Genomic DNA, 19,550 nt, shown 5'->3' with positions numbered 1-19,550 from the left:
GTTTAAATTTATTCCCTCTCTCTAGAAATGTGGAGTTCACTGTTTTTTTTTAATTGTTACTTACTTATTGGCTTTTTTTTTTTTTTTTTCAGTTAAAATGTTTAAGATACTTGACATGCCTACTTTTCTCCTTGCAGGTCATTTTGGCATTGCAGAGAGTGGATGCTATAGTTGGGATGCTGATGGATGGTCTCAAACAAATGAACTTGCACAAATGCCTGAACATTATTTTTATATCAGATCATGGTAAATTTATCTATATAAAATATGTCACAATTTTGAAAGGCTTTTATAAAGTCATATTCTGAATTTATTCTTGCATATTTCTGGTTATGTTAACATATAAAATATGTTTTATATTATGAAGATGGCATAAGAGACAATCAGTTTAGGTGGGAATTAGGCTATGAGTGTTAGGAAAAGAAGTGAAGAGCACAGGGAGGGCCGCTTGGTAAGAGAAGTAAAAAAAATGAATTAAAAAAAAAAAACAGGTTTTGTTTTACTCTTTTAACTACACTACACAATGGTCTATGAATTGCTGAAGAAGTAAAAATCAATGCCATGTATTCGTTTCAGTTGTTAATTACCTCATCCATTATTAAAAAACAGTGAATATGAAACTTGGATTTAGTTTTGTAGTAGCTTTTCTATATTTCTTTAATTATTTCTATAACAAGAGCTAAAAAGTTGTATCTTTCACCATTCCGTTTTTTCAACTGTGTCTGACAAATGAAAGTGCACTTTGATGCAGCATAGGACCAACTTGCAGAACTCATTGTCACTGGGAATGATCTAAGCCAAATATATATGCAGGTTTAAAATACATCTAACAAATAAATGGAGGATGAACCTGTCGAGCTGTAATTCAATATAAGAGTTCAAATGGAGCATGCAGCTTGAAGTCCCTTTGACTTTTGGAAACTGCTAAGGAACAACATGAGAGTTCGGTCCATAGTTGATAAGCTTACACATTATTTCTCTAAGCATCAGTTGAAACACAATTAGGTAGGATATTGGACTAAGAATCACAGAATCATGGAATTATAGAATGGTTTGGGTTGGAAGGGATCTTAAAGCTCCTCCAGTTCCAAACCCCACTGCTGTGGGCAGGGCTGCCGTCTACCAGCTCAGGCTGCCCAGAGCCACATCCAGCCTGGCCTTGAACACTTCCAGGGATGGGGCACCCACAGCTGCTTTGGGCAGCCTGTGCCACTGCCTCACCACTCCCTGAGTAAAAACTTTCCTCCTTATATCTAATCTAAATCTCCCCTCTTCTAGTTTAAAGCCCGTTGTTCTATCAATATTTGGTCTCATCATTATCACTGTTCTTAGACACATGTGATTTCTTTCCCTTTGAGAAAATTTGTCCATTTACTCAGTTGGAGTGACTATCTGGGTGAAGAAGTGGCTATAGATAGGTATATATATATGATGTGTGATGTTTTACACTTTATGTACAAGTGTATTGTGGTAACCTTGGATCACGTGTCTTGGTATTGCTGATTTAAGAAAAAAAAAAAAAGGCCTGAGATATTGCATATGTGATTTCTACAGCTTAAGTTTTATGTCTTATGTCTCATCAGTAAGAACACTCCACGTTTTGATATTCTCATTTTTAAATGAAATATACTTCCTTGTGCAGGAATGGAAGCAGGGAGTTGCAGAAAAACAGCATATCTGAACAGCTATCTGGACAACGTTCAAGATTTCGTATTAGTGCCTGGTCCTGCAGCTCGCCTTCGACCTAATAATGTTCCAGATGAGTATTTCTCTTGTATGTAGTTGTTAAACTCATTTTTATTACTTGGTTATACACTTCAGTGCTTTCTGAATACAAACCTAAGATTCACATAATACACTGGTAAACCTGAGTGAAGCTCAGCTGGGGACAACCTGAGTAATAATGAAAGGAAAATAGTGAGTGGTGCACACATGCTTTTAAAGAACATTTTGCTTTGTAGGACCAAAAGTGTGCACAAATCCTACAAATTTCTTTTGCATGTGAACGACTACAAATTTTCTTGCTATGTGGCAGACATCCCTTTGAATCAAATCTCAAGGTAGCTCCCTAATCCTCCATCATATCTTACCTTATTTAGTGATTTACCAGTTTATACGTGTATAAACGTATAATATGCTTTATTTTTGACTTACAAAAAAAACCCCAAATATTACTTTATTTTACATATTATTTTATAAGAATTATCTTTCCTTGTTATGAAAAAATGGGTTTTCTCCTAATGGCCTGACAACAGGTCAGCAGAGTAAACTGTAAAAGAAGATATTCCACTTCAGTAAAAATCAGTGAATACTTACAAATTTTTAACTTTATTATGCAGTCACATTGCAGAGGAACTCTTGATATCTGCAGGGTTTGACTGTTCTAAAAGTAGAACATGAGTGTTTCCTTCATGTTTCATATTTCTTTCAGAGAAGACATGCTTTTTCCATTGTTCTCTAAGCTCATTAAAGCTTGTGTGCATTAACACCAGTAACTTTTATTTCTGTTTATGTCATTTCTTGGTGCTATTCTAAACAACTTTAAATGTTTCCTTGGAGAATGTGGGAGTCAATGGCACTTCCAGATTCTGTCTGGATAAACAAGTTCAGGAGGAAGAAAAGCAGAGCATCTTCTGTTATTGATATATGTACTGTTTTCCTGAAGTAACATAGCTGTGTTTGTAGCACTGCACGTATCTTTGCAGGAACTATTAATGGTTCCTTGCAAGTGCAATCCTTTATGTACTTCAGTCAAGCATTGAATATCAGACTTAGGACAGAGTAACTGTGTGAAATGTTAATGTTCCACTGTTACACAAAATGTCAAGCTAAATGATATAATGTCCCCTTTTTGCTTCAATCGGAGAATCCAAATCTTGGCTAACTTGCACTTGGCTTTTCTTGCTAAGGATGTTTGCCAGACAAGACTGCAGTCCTTACTGTTTTGTTTCTTTTTTTCCTTAGTTTTATTAGCAAGCAGAAAAACTCTAGCTTAATTAGCACAGCACTTAGCTGCCTTTTTTTTGTGGGAGCATACTTCTTTGATTATTTTTTGATGTAGCTAATAATGTTTAAAATGTAAAGCTGTAAGTAAGCAAGGGAGGTGAACTAAAATTTCATAGAAGCAATAGTTTGATTGTTTTGCCACAGATAGCTTTTGTTCTGGAATTTTTTTGAAATTGAGGTAATTAAATTACATAAGGAAGATGCTTTCATTTTACATCTGATCTTTTTTAACTTAGGTGACTAATTCTTACATATGATTCTTCCAGTTAATTATGAAGGCATTGTCAGAAACCTCACAGTAAGTATTGTCTTATCTGCTGTTCTAGCTTTATTTCTATTAGGCATTTTATAGCATCCACTATTTTCTAGGCTGCTGAAATGACATCAGGACTTTGAGTCAGTGACTTTCTACATGCTATAAAGTTAACAACATAAAAGTAATTCCATAGAGGAGAAGGCCAAAGTTTATTAGGGTATCATATGGCTGTATCTGGTTATGTATTAACTAAGGTTTTGTTTTCATTTGTTTTTACTAACTCTTACCTAATGCTATAATCACGTTGCTCTTCAGAACTTGTGTTTCTGGACCATGCTGGCTGAAGGCCGCATTAATGTAAATCTTAACTCCATTTCCTGGATGAGCATAAGATTAGCTTGCTCACACCTATTTGATAAACAGCTTTTAGTTGAATAGTGATATCTTTTTGTCAATTCCAACTTGAACTTAGCTATTCCTGATTCTATTCTCATGCCTGCACCATAACCTGTTGTTATTGTGTTGTTATTGTGCTGACACCGCTGTCAGTGAGAGCTAAGCTATTTGCATAGGTGAATTCAAAGTTCTACTGTTGCAGTCATGTTCTTTTTAACAATGAATGGATCCTAAGCTGTCAGAATAAAATGATTGTCCTGATTTGAGTATCTGTGACTCCAATATTACAGAAGTATAGAATTATTTTACTGGATACTCTCCTACCACTTGAAAGTATCATAATGTCTCAGCTTAATTGAATGTCTCAGTGTACAGTTTGGTTCTGTACAATTGTAGGCTATAAGTAAAAAAAAATAACAAGAGTAAATTATATCAATAATCCCATATAAATATTCTTTTAATAACTGTTGATTGCAAAACCAGTTAGTATTTGCTATTTATTTACTAATATTTATGTGTCCTGTTACTCCAAATGTGATGTAGTCCCATTGTTCTTAGAAGAAACTATTGCAGAGCCTTTGTGAGAGAAGTGCTAAGAACTCTGCATGAAATAAAAAAAAATTGTGATTGAATGTGCATTTTATATTTTAATTTTAAATATTTCAGTGCATAGAACCAAATCAGCCTTTCAAAGCTTATATGAAACAGTTTCTACCCAAGCGTTTCCATTATGCCAATAATGACCGGATTGAACCACTGCACTTTTATTTAAATTCTCAATGGCAACTAGCTAGGTAAGTTACAGTTTTATGTACTTGATTATACAGCAAAGATATCATTGTTTTCTCGTAGTCTTGACTTCCAGGTGTATAGAGTTCAGTGATAGCTATTGGAGCCTAGAATTCTTGTTTGTCTTAGCAAAGAGATGTTGCAAAGAGAAGCCAAGCTTTTTCAGGTGAGTTTGTGCTCACCTGAGAAGGCTGAATTCTAATCTCACAGCTATGGATACTTTCCTGGCTGAGTGTGCTGGTAGTGCAAATGCTTAATCACAGATGTTAGAAACTAAGGTCCCCATTGTCTCATGAACATCTTGCCATGCTTTAGGAATTTCCAAAGTGAGTCCTGGTAAGCATGTGTGTAACTGCTGTTTTTGAAGCAGTCATGTGAATGAGCCATGCTGAACATACTGAACATACTGTTTTCAGTGATTACATTACATATTCTGACCAATGAACTTAACAGTTCCTTTAATAATGGCATCTGCTGTAATAACACAGTTTTAAACACCTCTGTGATACTTTAGGGCTTTCAGCCTATGTATTCACTAAGTCCTGTTATATAATACTGAAATGTGTACAAGTCTTGCAAATCAGGTTTGAGTTTCTGAAAATAAACATGTTTCAATAATGTATGTGGAACTGACATATTGAGACTTGTTTTTACTAGACTATAAGATGCCCAGCTGACTTCTCTGATGTACATAACTGTTTGTGTATTCTAAAGTTCTTTTACTCAAATGCCAGTGAATTTCTTAGCCTAAGAACAAATATTTTCTTTACTTATCATCTGATTTTTGACTTTGAGTGACTCTAAGACAGACCCTTGTGAATTCCAGAGGAATAATATTCGTAGAGGATTCAAAAGGCATTTTTTCTAGAGCTTGAAGACTTTCTGTTCCCTGTGGAAAACCTCTAAAATCTTTAAATAACAAGTAAATAGTGCATCACTGAATGCTTTTTAGGCTGATGAAGTTTGTAAAGTGTGAGTTATATAAATTGTGAATTTTTAATAGGAAACCACTTGAGATTAAAAGTTGCACAGGTGGATTCCATGGCTCAGATAATCGCTTCCCAAGTATGCAGGTAAGGTTTGAAAACTTACATTGGCTTTTGTTTTTAGCATCATTTGATTAAGGACGTTGTGTTGCTGAAGCTTGAGATTTATTTATTTATTGTTGAGATCTGGCACTATTCAATCCATGCCCCAGTGGTTTGACTTCTGCTGATGAGAATATAAAGATGTGCCCATTTTTTTTGTTGTAACATTAAAAACAGGAAAAGAGAACTTATCTTTTCAAATCTTCAAATATAGGAATCATAAAATACAAGAGAATTCAAATTGGAAGGGATCTCAGGAGGTCTCATAGTCCTATCTGCAGCTCAAAGCAGAGTCAGCTGTGAGATCAGACAAAATTACTCAGGATTTCATGCAGTTGAATCTTGAAAACTCTTGAGTACAGAGACTGCACAACCTCTGTAGGCAGCTCTTTCCACTGCCTTACTGCTCTTTTGTCTTTATGGTATAAATGGGTTTACCAATAGCTGGATTGGAACTTTCTTGTTTCAAGTTATGCCTATTGTCCCTCTGCCTCCCACCACGTAGCACTGAGGAGCATGACCCTTAACAGCATCCCTTAGCTGGTCAAGTCTGGTCTCTACTCACTTACAGATTTTGGTCGCAAGCACTATAGAGTGACAGCCTGTCTAATGCTTACATCTCAGAAAAAGAACAGAAAAAGAAAAAAGCCTCTTTTTTCCACATAGCCATGAAATCTGAGACAATTGAATTGTTTGCAAAGAGCACTGAGATGTGTTGAATGCAAAGCATGCATCATTGTGCAGCACAGATGGATGCAAGCTTTACTTAAAAAAAAAAAAAAAAAAAAAAAAAAAAGCTGAATATCTGAAGGTAAGTTTAAAAACAATCTTGTCGTAAGTTGAGTGTAAGCATTTGCTGTCCTCACCCCCTTGTTTTTCCTGCTGCAGCAAACCCCGCTCTATGCTAGTGTTAACTTTGTGTTGCTGCAGAGTTAAGTAGGTCAGGGAACTGAACCAAGTGAAAAATAGCCAGGAGGAAAAAATATTAAGTGTTTTGAGCTGGCTGAGTTCCTGGATTGGGTTCACTGTTTGGCTACACAATTGCTTGTGCCAGCCCAGCTCAGGAAGTGGTGCAAGAAGAATAAGTGATAAAAGTCTTGGATCTTGCAATTGCTTCATCCATTTAAAGCATTACTGCCAACAGATGTTTTTACAGCCTTAAATTAAAAGCTCCCAAATTGTTTACAAGGCATGCAAAGTGATGGTTATTTTGGCTCAACTTTTCCATTAAGTCATTTAAGTCATTTGAGAGAATGATGTTCTTCAAAAGCAGAGGGAAGCAAAGAACTTCATAAATGGCTGAAGGCATCTTTTAAGGGCAGCAGTGAGACAAAATTGGGTTTCTTAATACTGACTACTACTTAAAATTATTCCTACATCTTTTCAAATGTCTGATTATATGCATTTACTGGAAAAAATATTTACTTTTTTAACTTGACCCATACAATGTTGCTAAGGATAAGTTCCTAGAAAAAAAACATCGGAATGTGAAAATATTTTCAGTTTCTGCCTGTCCTTAAGAGAGATCTGCTTTTCTCTGTTAACCCTAGGCTATTTTTATTGGTTTTGGACCAGGATTCAAATTTCAGACTCAAGTTGATCCATTTGAAAACATTGAAGTATATAATTTAATGTGCGGTAAGTAGAGTTGATGGGGGTCTTCTTTGTTTGTTAAAAACATAAATCTTTTGGGTGTCATAAATCTTTTAATAACAAACTTCTAAATGTCCTTAGAAAATTATCTTTAAGACTTTCTGCCATTTTTCACTAGTACCTGAGATAGGCTCAGCTTCTAAAGGACTAATTACTATTGAGGCTGTGCTGTTCAGGCTGCTTGTATCTGTATTTTCTACCAGTCACTGTGAGCGTTCCTCTGACCTGCTCCAAAGCTGACATTTTGACTCACCAGTATTAAAACTACCTATACCACCTTCCTCCTGCCAAAAACACACCCTGCCTTTCTTTCTCCTGTTTAACTAGAGGCTTAATTCAATAATGAAACCTTTTCTGGCAGAGCAGAAATAGTTACTGTAGTATGAGAATGGAGGTATGGGTTCAGCTGCCAGGCAGCTGATTTCTGAGAAGTCAGAGTCATGCTCTGCTGCCCCATCCAGTTTTTCATACACTTGAACAATCCTTGTATGTTCTAGTACGTGTAATCTTATTCGTTGTTTTCCTTTATCATATTTTCAATCTTTTATTGCCTTGATTTAGATAGGTTTTCAATTTAGTTAACTGAAATTGAGATTTCTGTTTTTGGAAATTGATTGATACAGTACACAGTCTTGATTCATATAATAAGCCTTCTCCCAAATTCATTGATGCCTGTCATTCAATTTATGTATTGTGGGTTTGGATGTTTCCCTGTCCATTCCCATTCTCTAGTGTCACAGCAGTTTTTTCATCTTTCAATGAATGGTAACTATCTCATTAGCCTACAGTCCCATGACTTCAGAGTCTCACTCTAAAGGTAGTCATCTCTTCAGTTGCATAACTGCTGTGGTTAGGTTCCCCGTTTCTCTATGATTTTTCACTGCACCAGAGAAGGGGGGTTCATTTCAGAATATCAGACACCTTGCTGCCCTCCTTTTTTTCACCCTTTCAAATACGATGTTACTGTTACTTTCTGTGTCCCTTCTTTGTCCTCTCCTTCATGGTTTCTCCAAAAATTCATCACTGTTTTTTTCTGCCGAGTTCACTTATTCCCCTGGAGGTCTTCACCTGTTTTCCATTATCTCCTGCCTCCTTCTCTCTCTTACCAGGATCCATGCTTGCTCTAACACCTGCTTCTGTGAGAGACAATTTGTTACCAAAGGGTTTGATCCAGAAAGCACTTAACGGGAGCACTGCACATGCTTGAGATCAGTGGCAATGTTCAGGTATACCATATTTAAACCATGTGTTTAAATTCTTTGCTGGAATAGGAAACAGGTTGGTGTCAGAAAGTGTGCATCTCACACCCTTGTGTGCTTTGATGTCTTCTCATGTTGTAGTTGATTTCTTTGAGCCTTCTACTAATGCTCCCCCATTCCCTTCTGTATATGCTGTGTGGGAGTCTTTACTGACATCTCATAGAAACAAGTTCAATGGCAGATCAGATTTCTTATATTCACTCATCGATGTCCAGATTTCTTCCATCCTGTATAGAAGGAATTAGAAGCCAGCACCTTTACTTTTAGATAGAAAATGATGAAATGAAACAACTTACTAAAACATTTCCTTGCCCAGGGCCTTAGGTACCTTCTGGACTGCAGAAAGGCATATTCTTTCAGTCAAGTCCCTAAGGTTTCTCTTGGAAGTCTCTGACCGCACCTTCTTCAGAGGGCAACCAAAGAGAAATACTGTTTGCATTTGTGCAGCACGTCTACACTTAAAGCATAAACATCAGATATGTACAACTGATTGTCTTCTCTGAATGAAAGAATTTTACCTCATGTTTTCCGAAGTGTTCAAACTGCCAGACTTCACAGAATTGCAGTACGGCTTGGGTTGGAAGGGATCTAGCCTGATCCAGTGGGTGGCAACCCTGACCATGGCAGAAGGTTGGAACTTTAAGGTCCCTTCCACCCCAAGCATTCAGTGATTCTGTGTATGATATGATTTTTTTGTGCTTATTCTGTACCTCCTTGCAAGCAGACTAATTCCACCCTGAGCCCTACCTGAGAATATATATATTGTCTTAAGTGCTTACATTGTTTTTCCTTTCAGTTGTTCTGAATAGCAAGCAGTGCAGGATTGTTAACTCACTCTTGCTTGTAATCAACCATAATTGCTATCACAACACAAGCAGCAATGTATTATAGTTTGTTTTGTCCTGTGACTTGAATTCTTTCATAGACTTGCTTGATTTGAAGCCAGCCCCAAACAATGGAACCCATGGATGCCTAAATAATCTCTTAAGGAATCCTGTTTACACCCCTCACCATCCCAAAGAAACAAGCCATCCTTCTGAATGCTCTTTTGTGGGACAAAGAACCTTTCCAGTGAGCCTTGGCTGCTCCTGCAGGACAGCAGTACGTACCGAAATGGTTGAAGTCATCAAGGCATATGTCTCTGTTGTATTCAGAGTGAGACTCTGGATTCTCTAATATAAATATTTATCTTGTAGTTTTGCTACCTGGTTGTTTTTGTTTGGTGTTTTTTTTTTTTTTTTGTTTGTTTGTTTTTATCTGGTCTCAAAATCATGTCTTGTCTGGAGTTAGAGAGCCTATATTTGCATGTTCATTTTTTGGTTTCCAAATGTAAAGCAACATTCAGCTCTAAAGAGTGTGGAAAACACTGCAGAAGCAAACTTTGATGGGAAAAGCATTTAGTTATTACTTGGTTCACTTTACTATGTTGAAATTTCCTTTCTGTGACTATGTTGTATGCTTGGGATTGATTTTCAAAGATGTTGATACACTTGTGGCAAAAACAGTGTGTTTCTGCACATTCCCCATAGCTCCTCTGCAGTACCTGCCTGTGAGTTTTATACAGGCTTAACTTGCAAGGCAGATGTGTTGCATTTATTATTTTAAGTAGTGGAATATAAATTGCTTTGTGAAACATGTAGTAAAAAATCAATGTTTTTTCTTTATAATTACAGGGCTTGCCAGTAAGAGATTTTCATCAGCGTTTAAATCTTACTGAAACAGAAGGTAAGACATTTAGCTTGTAAAATAGAATGAAAATAAAAACATGAGGATGATTAAAAATGTAAAATATTTGATGTCTAAACTTCTGAACAAATATCAAGCACGTAGTTAAAAATTCTTTGAACTACTCTTTGGGGTTATAGCTCTGTCGTATATATGTAGAATTCAGACACAATGCTACTGAACCGTGTGTTCTGAAGTACACATGTATCTGTGTATATGTGTCTTTATGGTGCATGTTATTACCTGAAATATTTGAACTTTCCAACACTGAAACAATGAGTCTTCCAGAATGAGAAGTAAAAGTGGTGAATGGAGAACTATGTGATAAGAAATCCCTGTAAATATTGACGGCAAGGTGGCAACATACTTCTAAAAAAGCACAGAATATTTTACACGATCTGGTTATCATGTGGTTTTAAATCATTTTTTTCTGTGCTAATACTGTATTTCAGTTCTATGGGCACACTTGTGCCAATTTGAACTGCAGTTTGCAAGGCTGCATATGTATTTATAACTTGTAAAGCAAAACACATTAATTAAATAACGGAACACAAGTTGGAATCTAGGCCTTCATGCTAACACTTTAAAAAATGTAGTCATAGCAATTAGATCGTCAGAAAGGAAAATAAGTTGATAGAAACCTTGCCAGGTATTTGCTCATGGAACCTTTTTTCTTAAGCAAATAATATCTGTATTTGTTGAGAAACTGCTGTAGCTCACTGTTAAGAATTGGATTTATGTCAGCTACAGGCAGGATCCAGTGCTTGATGCTTATTCAGGACTAATTTAAGGCTTCTGTTGACTTGTGTAGTTTGTCCTGGCACAAAAAGTGAATAGTTTTCTTGAGCATTTTCCATTGACAGCAAGGCATCTTTTTAAAGTGTGTCCCAAAGACTTAAAAATCACTCTTTGGTATTGCATGGGAGCAGCGAAGTAAAATCCTATTAGTAGGATATGGAAGCATGTGCTTTATTCATAGCGTGTAAGTAGTTTCACTGAAACAAACTATTAATGTGTTGGTAGAAGCCTGAGTGCCCTGCTGAATATGTTTTGGAGAAATATGCCAGGCGTGTAATATGTTTTAGTCCCATTTTGTAAAAATATTAACCGAAGGTTCTAAACTTACACTTCTGAAACACTAGGATTTTAGCTTGGATTATCCTAGGTTACTGCTGATCTTTTTTAAAAATTACTTTTTAAGTAATTTGCTTTTAAGTTGTATGAATCCTGCACTTATTACATACATTTCTTCCATCTGTAACAACACCTTCTCTATCAGCCAGCCTCGATACTCCTTGAAAGTATTCAGAGTTTATTGATTACCTCTGCATATTCTGACATTGTTTGTTATAACTTGACAGCCATATAAGAGCAATTAACTACTGCTTCTTTAAGTTTTATGGAAAAAGAGAACAAATGATCAAACCTAAAATGTTTATCTTATCCATGATGGGTAGGGAAATGAACTTGACTTCGTTGTTTTTTTTTGTTTGTTTGTTTTTTTTTAAGTTTGGAATTGAATTCCTCATTTAAAACAATTGCCTTGAAGTTGAAGATTTGTGGATGGCAGTAACCTACTTAATGAAATATACCTGAAGCTTTGGTCCCCTTCTTTATAATTCCATACATTTAAGAATTGAAAACATTTGCATATTCAATAATGAAGTAATATTTTTTATTATTTTGAGATATTTTCATGATGTGCTAATTTTTCTTAGTTTTTATTTTACACTAGAGAACTAGAAACTTGAAAATACTATTTTTTGGTTGTTTCTACCCAAATAAATATTCAGTGTTTTGGTGAAATTAATGTTTATCTTAAAAAATTCTGAACCTTCTTGCTGACATTTTTGGACTGCATCAGGTGAATGCAAGAGCATGTGTTTCTTATGATTCTGTTCTGTTACATTTTTTTCACTATTATTGTAAAAATCATAAGAAAAATACACTGTAAAGTATTTATGTTGCTAACTCGGCTTTTCTGTTCAGTTTCTTTTTAATGACTATCCCCTCTTTTGATCCCACATACATTGTTTCTGTTACTTTTTTAAAGGAGAGTCTTCACTACTCCGTTGGATGTGATGGTTGTTGAATGGATATAAACAGGCATTGCCCTAGGCAAGGATCTGGCAGAAACCCTGTGCAGTATATCTTGGAGACGTTTCTCTTTTTTGTATACAAACATTGTAGAGAAGCGTGATCTGAGAGAGAGGGGGGGAAAAGGGTTTTATGACCAAAAGGTTATAATGACCATCACAGTCATTATAAAGTCATAGAATTCTTAGAGTAGGAAGGAACCTTTTAAGGTCATCTGGTCCAACCCCCCTGAAATGAACAAGAATACCTGCAGCTAGATCAGGCTACTCAGAGTCCAGTCTAGCCTGACACTGTGTGTCTCCGTAGCCAGGGCATCCACCATCTCTCTGGGCGACCTGTTCCAGTGCCCCACTACTCTTATTGTAAAAAACTTCTACCTTATATCCAATCTAAATTTCCACTTCTTTAGTTTGAAGCAATTTCCCCTTGTCTTATCACAACAGACCCTGCTAAAGAGTCTGTCCCCTTCTTTCCTGTAGCTCCATTTTAGTCCTCATGCATCTGAAAATCTAACTTATTTCACGGTATCATTCGTTTAAAGGATGATGAAATGTAGAGCCATAAATGTCATTTCTTCAAATAGCTTTGTGCTTTATACTAAAACAGCCCCTTCAGCAGATTTGAAATCACCACAATTGGTTTATTTCTCAGCTAAATGTTAAGTAAAAGCAGATCCCACATTGTATATTTATATCAAAGCACAAAGTCAACTATGATTAAAATTTGCGTTTTATATCCATCCACTATTTTAAAATGTCACAATGTGTTGTTTTAAACACACTGTAAAACTGAACATTGTACATTTGAGTTATAGATGTTGGCATATTTCTTTATATGTGTATTGTCAGTTAATTTCTTGCCTTATAGAAACTACACCTTTGATACAAGAATAGAATTTTTCTTTTTTTGTTCTATTACTATGATTTCTCTATTTAGCAAGTAGAAATCAGGGCAATTTTAGGTGTGTAAAAGATTAAGGTTCTCAACAACCATTATCAATTGAAATCTAACAAGCATTATTTCTACTCCAGTTAAGAAGATAGAGACACTTACTTTGCCCTACGGACGGCCCAGGGTTCTGCAGAAGAAACATAATTACTGCCTCCTTTACCATTACCGCTATGTAAATGGATACAGCAAGGACTACAAGATGTCACTGTGGAGTGCATACACCATTAACAAAAATGTAAGTATCTGAAGAAATGTTGGAAGCAACATTGAAAGGTAAAAAGATTGAATGACAGTATTCCCACTTTTTGGAAGAATAAGAGTTGGCTTTGACTCCTTCCTTTTTCTCGGCATAAGCTTTTGCCTCTGAAGAGAACAGATGCATGAGGAAGTGAGGAGACCATTGCCACAGAGACTGAGAGATCCTGTGAATCTGCATTTACTCCATTCCTGGCAATGTAGGTCTGCTATAGCAGTCTGCCAGATAAAGCAGTGTACGTAATAATGTAGGACCTTTTTGAAAAGATAATCTCTGGTCTATCTGTAAACACTGATGCCTTGATTGAATCCTTCCCTCAGAAGATCATTCTGATTGAGTTTAAAGAAGTTGTTGATTAATCTAGACTTTGCTGTTCTGAACCATGTGCTAAGATGTTCATGCAGATTGCTGATGTTAAGAATGAAAGTTTTTCAGATTGGTTTTCCAATTTGTAGAAAATTTAGAAACCAAGGCATGCTTGAAGTGGAATTAGGACTGTAGAAGATGCTTTTTAGTTTGATTATCTGGGCTGTACAGGTTTTAAATAATGGCCATTATAGGTAAACCAAACTAAGCTCTGTCCTGCTTTTCCCTGAGTTTCTTGAGAGGTCAGTGGCTCAAAGCAACCAGTTATTGTCACAAGTGGCCCATTAGAGAGAGATGGCTGCCTCTGACTCTTAGCCTAAGCGTATGCATTCACACAAGATCAAGTTAGGTTTAGTAGGGACCTTCCAGTTTTCCTTTGGAAGGGGATGTTATTCTTAACTGAAATACTGCAGTTCTGCTTATTTTATTTACAGAATATATGCAGCAAATGGGAGGGCTTGTTTTTCCTCAGCAAAATAGGGACAACATTTAAATCTTAAGCCTCTTTGCACAACTGAAAGCAGCAGTGGGTAAATATTTAGAATTCTGCAGTCCCCCACACTGAACAAAATATTGCAAGTCAGCTATTTAATTTTAATTTTCTAGTGATACTTTCTTCTTGTTCAATAGGACAATTGGATTTCTACCGCAGAAGATATTTCCAGCTGCTTACACAAGGATGTTCGTATTCCTTCTAATCATAACCAGACGTGTTCATTTTACAACAGTCATCCTAGACTAACTTATGGATTTCTTTCTCCTCCAAGTAAATACATTGCTTTTATTGTACAGCGCATGTGATTTAAGTAGTTTGTAATGCAGGAGCTATCTTCTTTTATAGATATTTCTGATTAAGAACTTGGAGCAATAGTTGCTGAATTATTACAGTTCTTTTTAGCATATGAGAAAGGAAAACATTGCACATGCGTCAGCAGTTGTTGAGTAGTCCAAGGTCATTTAGTTTTTCCTGAAAGCTTTTCAACTTGTCTGGCTTCTAATGTGGCATCTCATAGAAGAAACTGGAAGAAATGTGTAAACCTTGAGTCAAGTCTGGCAAACTAATAAACTGCAAATTCATTTTGCATGACCTCCATTAGTTGGAACTACCCAAAGTAAAATTGAAACATTTGTCTGTAAATGTAAAAACGTCTTGATTTAAGTTTATTTTATGTTTGAAATTTACCACTGTGTGCCATACATGACTTTTGGTAAAGGGACTCAGCATTTGATGTAAAGAGTGCAGCTCTGATTCTCAAAAACATATTTTGAAATGTAGTTAGCTTTTTACAGATGGTTAGATTGCATGTAAACTGGTGCTGGTCAGATTTGGAAGCATTTTACATTGGTTTTATGCTAAAGTATTGAGTGAAGGTTATTTTAACATCCATGCAAAGTGTCGTTTGCAAAGCTCAAAGAGAGCTGTTCTTGTGCCTAAGTTGGTCTGACACTCAGGAAGTGAATTTTATTCCCTTTCCCACTGCTCAAAAGTCTGTTCTGATATTTTAAAATATTAAAATAATATGTACACTAATATACCTTCCAAGTGCAATTACTGTTGCTGCTGATGAGATTGTTTTATTTTGAACCTGATCAGCTTATACTGAAGTTAGTATTTGTGCATCAACTTTGAAAAGTGAGTTTAGGTCAGCTCCACCTTAACATCATAGCACTGATCTTTCATCTTGTATTTTTTTGTGCTTTTCGGTTTTAGATTTTATGAGAGATGTAAAGAAATCTCATTATGATGCCTTGCTCACCAGCAACATTGTGCCAATGTATCCTGCATTTAAAGGTATTTTCTTTATATGTGTATTTTGCTTACTTCCAAACACCACAAACAATCTCAATTTAGCTTTGTCTGTGAAATCAGACCTCCCCAGATCCTGGATTTCTCATCAGTGAGAACTTCTTGAAGTAGGTCTCATGACCCTTATGAAAAAGACCCAGCATTATTAGCTTATGGCTAATTACACATTGGTGTAGTATAGACATCGTTATTATATGACTGACATTTTTATTTGCATTTCCCTACCTACCTAAACAAGGTTTTATACAGTATCTTCTAGATAACCCAAGTGCCAGTTATATAATAGAATCATCATCATAGAATGGCCTGGATTGAAAAGGACCACAATGATCATCTAGTTTCAACACCCGTGCCATATGTAGGGTCACCAACCACTCAACCAAGCTGCCCAGAGCCACATCCAGCCTGGCTTTGAATGCCTCCAGGGATGGGGCATCCACAACCCCTGTGGGTAACCTGCTCCAGTGCATCACCACCCTCTGTGTGAAAAACTTCCTAATATCTAACCTAAATCTCCCTGTCTCAGTTTAAGACCACTTCCCCTTGTCCTATCACTATCCACCCTCATAAACAGCCATTCCCCTTCCTGTTTATATGCTCCCTTCAAGTACTGGAAGGCCGCGTATAATAGTAAGTTAAATTCATGTCTGTTTTAGGAATGTCTCTCAAAGTCAGATGAGTTTCCAGACAGAAATTGAGAGTCTCTAACACTGAGAAAATAATCAGATTTCTAATATAAAAGATATGGGCTTTCCTGGGTGAAATTAAGCATGAGATGGTTGGCTGAGAGAGGTTAACATGTTCTTACTGTAAAGAAGCATGGTGCAGTCATTTCCTCATATAGATAATTAAAATGAAAGAGGTAAGAAAAGGCTTCAGGTACACGTAATTTGAAAATGTTCATGAAATAGAGATGTGGGCATATATGCTAGCCATTCTAGCCTTGATAATGAGGCAAGATACAGTCACAGTTTTCTCTCGCCTTCCCTTTTTAGCTTCTCCATACCTTGATTTCCATGAAAGAAACCCAAGGCCGTAAGGAAGCAGTGTCATTATGTTCAGTCAGGTTTGTGGTTAGGGTGACTGTGAAACCAGAATGCCAGGAGATTTTGCAGTGTGTGCTACTGCTCAGGTAGATTAAAACTATGAAGATCTGTATTTTCTTAGCATAATATATTATGTATAGTATATTATTTTCCTAGCTTACTATGTCCATCAGTACTCTACTGAAAACAGCACAGTTCTATTAACAACTCCAATTCTGGAGGTGATGTATCCCATTTCCATTACTGTATTCTAGTGTTATGGAACTACTTCCATCAGTCCCTGCTGCCTGAGTATGCTGCAGACAGAAATGGTGTCAATGTAGTAAGTGGTCCCGTGTTTGATTACGACTCTGATGGGATCTATGATACCCCAGAAAAGGTGAAAAGGTGAGCTGCTTTCTCATTGTAATCCTTTGCTTCTTTCCTCCATTAGTGGTCACAAAGTAATTTTGATCCTTGTTAGCAAGAAAAGCATCTTGCTGAGATTGATCCTTGGCAGGTCATCCTAGTTCAAAGTGAAGCAGTCAAATGGACCTAAACAGATTGAGCTGTGTAAAACTCAGAAGCAAACAAAAAGAATGAACATGTACTAGAAGTATGTCATCCTGAAAGGAAGTAAGAGAAGCATGTGGAGAAACATCCATTAGACTGAAAACTTACAACATTGCCTCTAGAACTGGATGAAGCAGGAGCTTACCCATGGTATTATGGCTTATATTAATGAGTCTGCGTATCTGGCAGTGTTCTACTACTGAGTTGTCAGCACAAGTGTACTAGTTACTCCCAGATAGAAAAATTGGTTCAAGATAACAGATAGGTGGTAAATTCTTGCACCTTTAAAAGTCAGTTCTTTATTGTTATACTTCACCATTTTGGGCCTACAAGCTGAACTTAATATGCAAAACATTGATCCAAAATATGCTGTCAACTTTGATTACAGATTAATTTTACCTCCAGATCCAAGCTTTCTTCAGACTGACTGTGGGTTGCTAAAAATCAGTGTACCACAGTACAACTCATTACTGCTATTTGTTCTTTGTACAAGAATGAACTTATTGATTTACAGGAATATCTTCTGTATTTCAGACACCCTGGTAACTCAGAAGTTCCCATTCCTACTCATTTCTTCATTGTGCTGACTACTTGTAAAAATACTTCTGAAACTCCTTTGAAGTGCAAAGGATCTCTTGATGCCTTATCTTTCATTGTACCTCACAGAGAAGACAATAGTGAAAGCTGTGCAGTAAGTAGTCTGTTCAGCCTTCATAAAGCCAGGCTTAAGTTCATTCTGCTTATGTATCGGTGACCAGCTAATTAAAGGCTGTAAAAACTCTACAGTCATAGCCTTCCTGAGAGGGAATACAATATTTTTGTGAACAGAATTACATTAAAACATGTACATATGCTTAAATGGGGAAAGTTTCCTGTTCAAAGACTAAAACTTACAGGTAGCTGAGTAGAATCAGAATATGTAGCTTTACCATAGACATGCTGAACAGATATTGGACCTCCCTTGTCACTCCTCATTATCACCAGCTTCCACTGATGCAGCTGCAGGTTCTGTACACTTAAGTAACAGCAAGTACTAAATTTGCACAAGCTTATTATTCATAGAATCCAGTGCTTTCTATTTGTTTGCTGCCAGTTACTGCTTTGTCTGTCATCATAAAAGATGAAAATATCTTTTACTAATTGATTAAATGTTCTTTTTTTCTGATATACATTTCACAAATCTTTTCCTCCTCTTTCCTATTAGGATGGGAGGTCTGAGTCGCTGTGGGTTGAAGAGAGAATGAAGTTTCACATAGCTCGGATCAGAGATATAGAATTACTTACAGGACTCAGCTTCTATCAAGACAGAAAACAGCCAGTATCTGACATTTTACAGTTAAAAACATATTTACCAACTTTCGAAACGGTCTGATTTTTCCTATGTAATATTTTTGTCCATTTTACAACATATGTAAATAGAATTTAATTGATGATTTTTTTTTTTTTAAATAAGCTGGAACATTTGAGAACTCTTGACCAAAATGCCAGTGGGGAGGAAAGTGGGAGCCGTATTTGTATCTCAGGGACTCCTGATGGACTATGTATATAACACAGGGTGGCAGCTTCTGTTGTTCACCCTTGAATATGGTAGAACCATGGCCATTATTAAATGCTGTCAATATTTGATCATCACAGTCTGAGACAAAAACAAAACTATCTTTTACATGCACTGGAGAGGAGGAGTTTTACAAAGCACAAGTTACGATCAATGTGGTCAATTTTCTAATTAGCGAATATTTTAAAGTTTTAAGAAATAACTGCATTATTGACCATTGAAATACAAAAAGCAGCAGATTTCCTTGAAGCATGAGTTATATTCTCAATTTTGAGTCTCGTGTAATAACACAGAATTGTGATACAAGAACCTATATTGAGTAAGCAATAAGACTGGTACCCGGCAAGGAATAAACACTTGGCTAAGGGAGTTCTGTTAGCAAGGATATGCTGGTGCTTTGCTGCCCTCTAGTGCCTCCAACACTGAAGAATAGTTTGATACGTATTCTGCGTGTTTTACATGCATCCTCAGAGTGAGCAGGAGCAATCATCTCACCCTGAAATTCAGAAAGAACCCTGAGCTCTCAGAAATAAATTTGCTACAAATTAAACTTGTATTTATACCTTTTTAGATTTGGTTGTGGTTTTGAAATCTACCCCCTTTTTTTTTTTTTGCTCGAAGATTTTTTCACACAAAAATTGGTGCCAGAATGGTAAAATGATGACTTCCCATCACTACAAGTCAGTGCCCACAGGCTGCTCATTGGCAGCAAGCAGCCACATTCTCAATACGTTTTTAGCTGTTTCCT

General features: G+C 36.4%; 1 protein-coding gene and 1 long non-coding RNA gene across 2 annotated transcripts in view; one reads left to right on the top strand and one right to left on the bottom strand.

The window, feature by feature from the left end:
* ENPP1 (ectonucleotide pyrophosphatase/phosphodiesterase 1) overlaps positions 1–18,691 on the top strand; it is a 52,281-nt gene extending 33,590 nt beyond the window's left edge. Inside the window, exons 12-25 of the mRNA XM_085217284.1 lie at positions 138–246; positions 1,643–1,774; positions 3,273–3,304; positions 4,325–4,452; positions 5,451–5,520; positions 7,086–7,173; positions 9,373–9,548; positions 10,121–10,172; positions 13,301–13,455; positions 14,473–14,608; positions 15,554–15,634; positions 16,950–17,082; positions 17,782–17,938; positions 18,452–18,691. Coding sequence (XP_085073410.1) covers positions 138–246; positions 1,643–1,774; positions 3,273–3,304; positions 4,325–4,452; positions 5,451–5,520; positions 7,086–7,173; positions 9,373–9,548; positions 10,121–10,172; positions 13,301–13,455; positions 14,473–14,608; positions 15,554–15,634; positions 16,950–17,082; positions 17,782–17,938; positions 18,452–18,619 — 1,617 coding nt within the window. The 3' untranslated portion in view covers positions 18,620–18,691. The remainder of the gene's footprint in view (positions 1–137; positions 247–1,642; positions 1,775–3,272; positions 3,305–4,324; positions 4,453–5,450; positions 5,521–7,085; positions 7,174–9,372; positions 9,549–10,120; positions 10,173–13,300; positions 13,456–14,472; positions 14,609–15,553; positions 15,635–16,949; positions 17,083–17,781; positions 17,939–18,451) is intronic.
* On the bottom strand, positions 6,302–13,305 carry LOC146544988 (uncharacterized). The gene is made up of 2 exons (XR_014881399.1): positions 12,216–13,305; positions 6,302–8,674 (listed from the first exon to the last, which is right to left on the bottom strand). It is a non-coding gene; the product is annotated as an uncharacterized LOC146544988 (long non-coding RNA).
* Positions 18,692–19,550: the final 859 nt, after the last annotated feature.

The sequence above is a fragment of the Meleagris gallopavo genome, chromosome 2 (assembly GCF_905368555.1).
Source record: "Meleagris gallopavo chromosome 2, MGAL_WU_HG_1.1, whole genome shotgun sequence".
Classification (NCBI taxonomy): Eukaryota; Metazoa; Chordata; class Aves; order Galliformes; family Phasianidae; genus Meleagris; species Meleagris gallopavo.
This window is presented reverse-complemented; position numbering and strand designations above follow the sequence as displayed.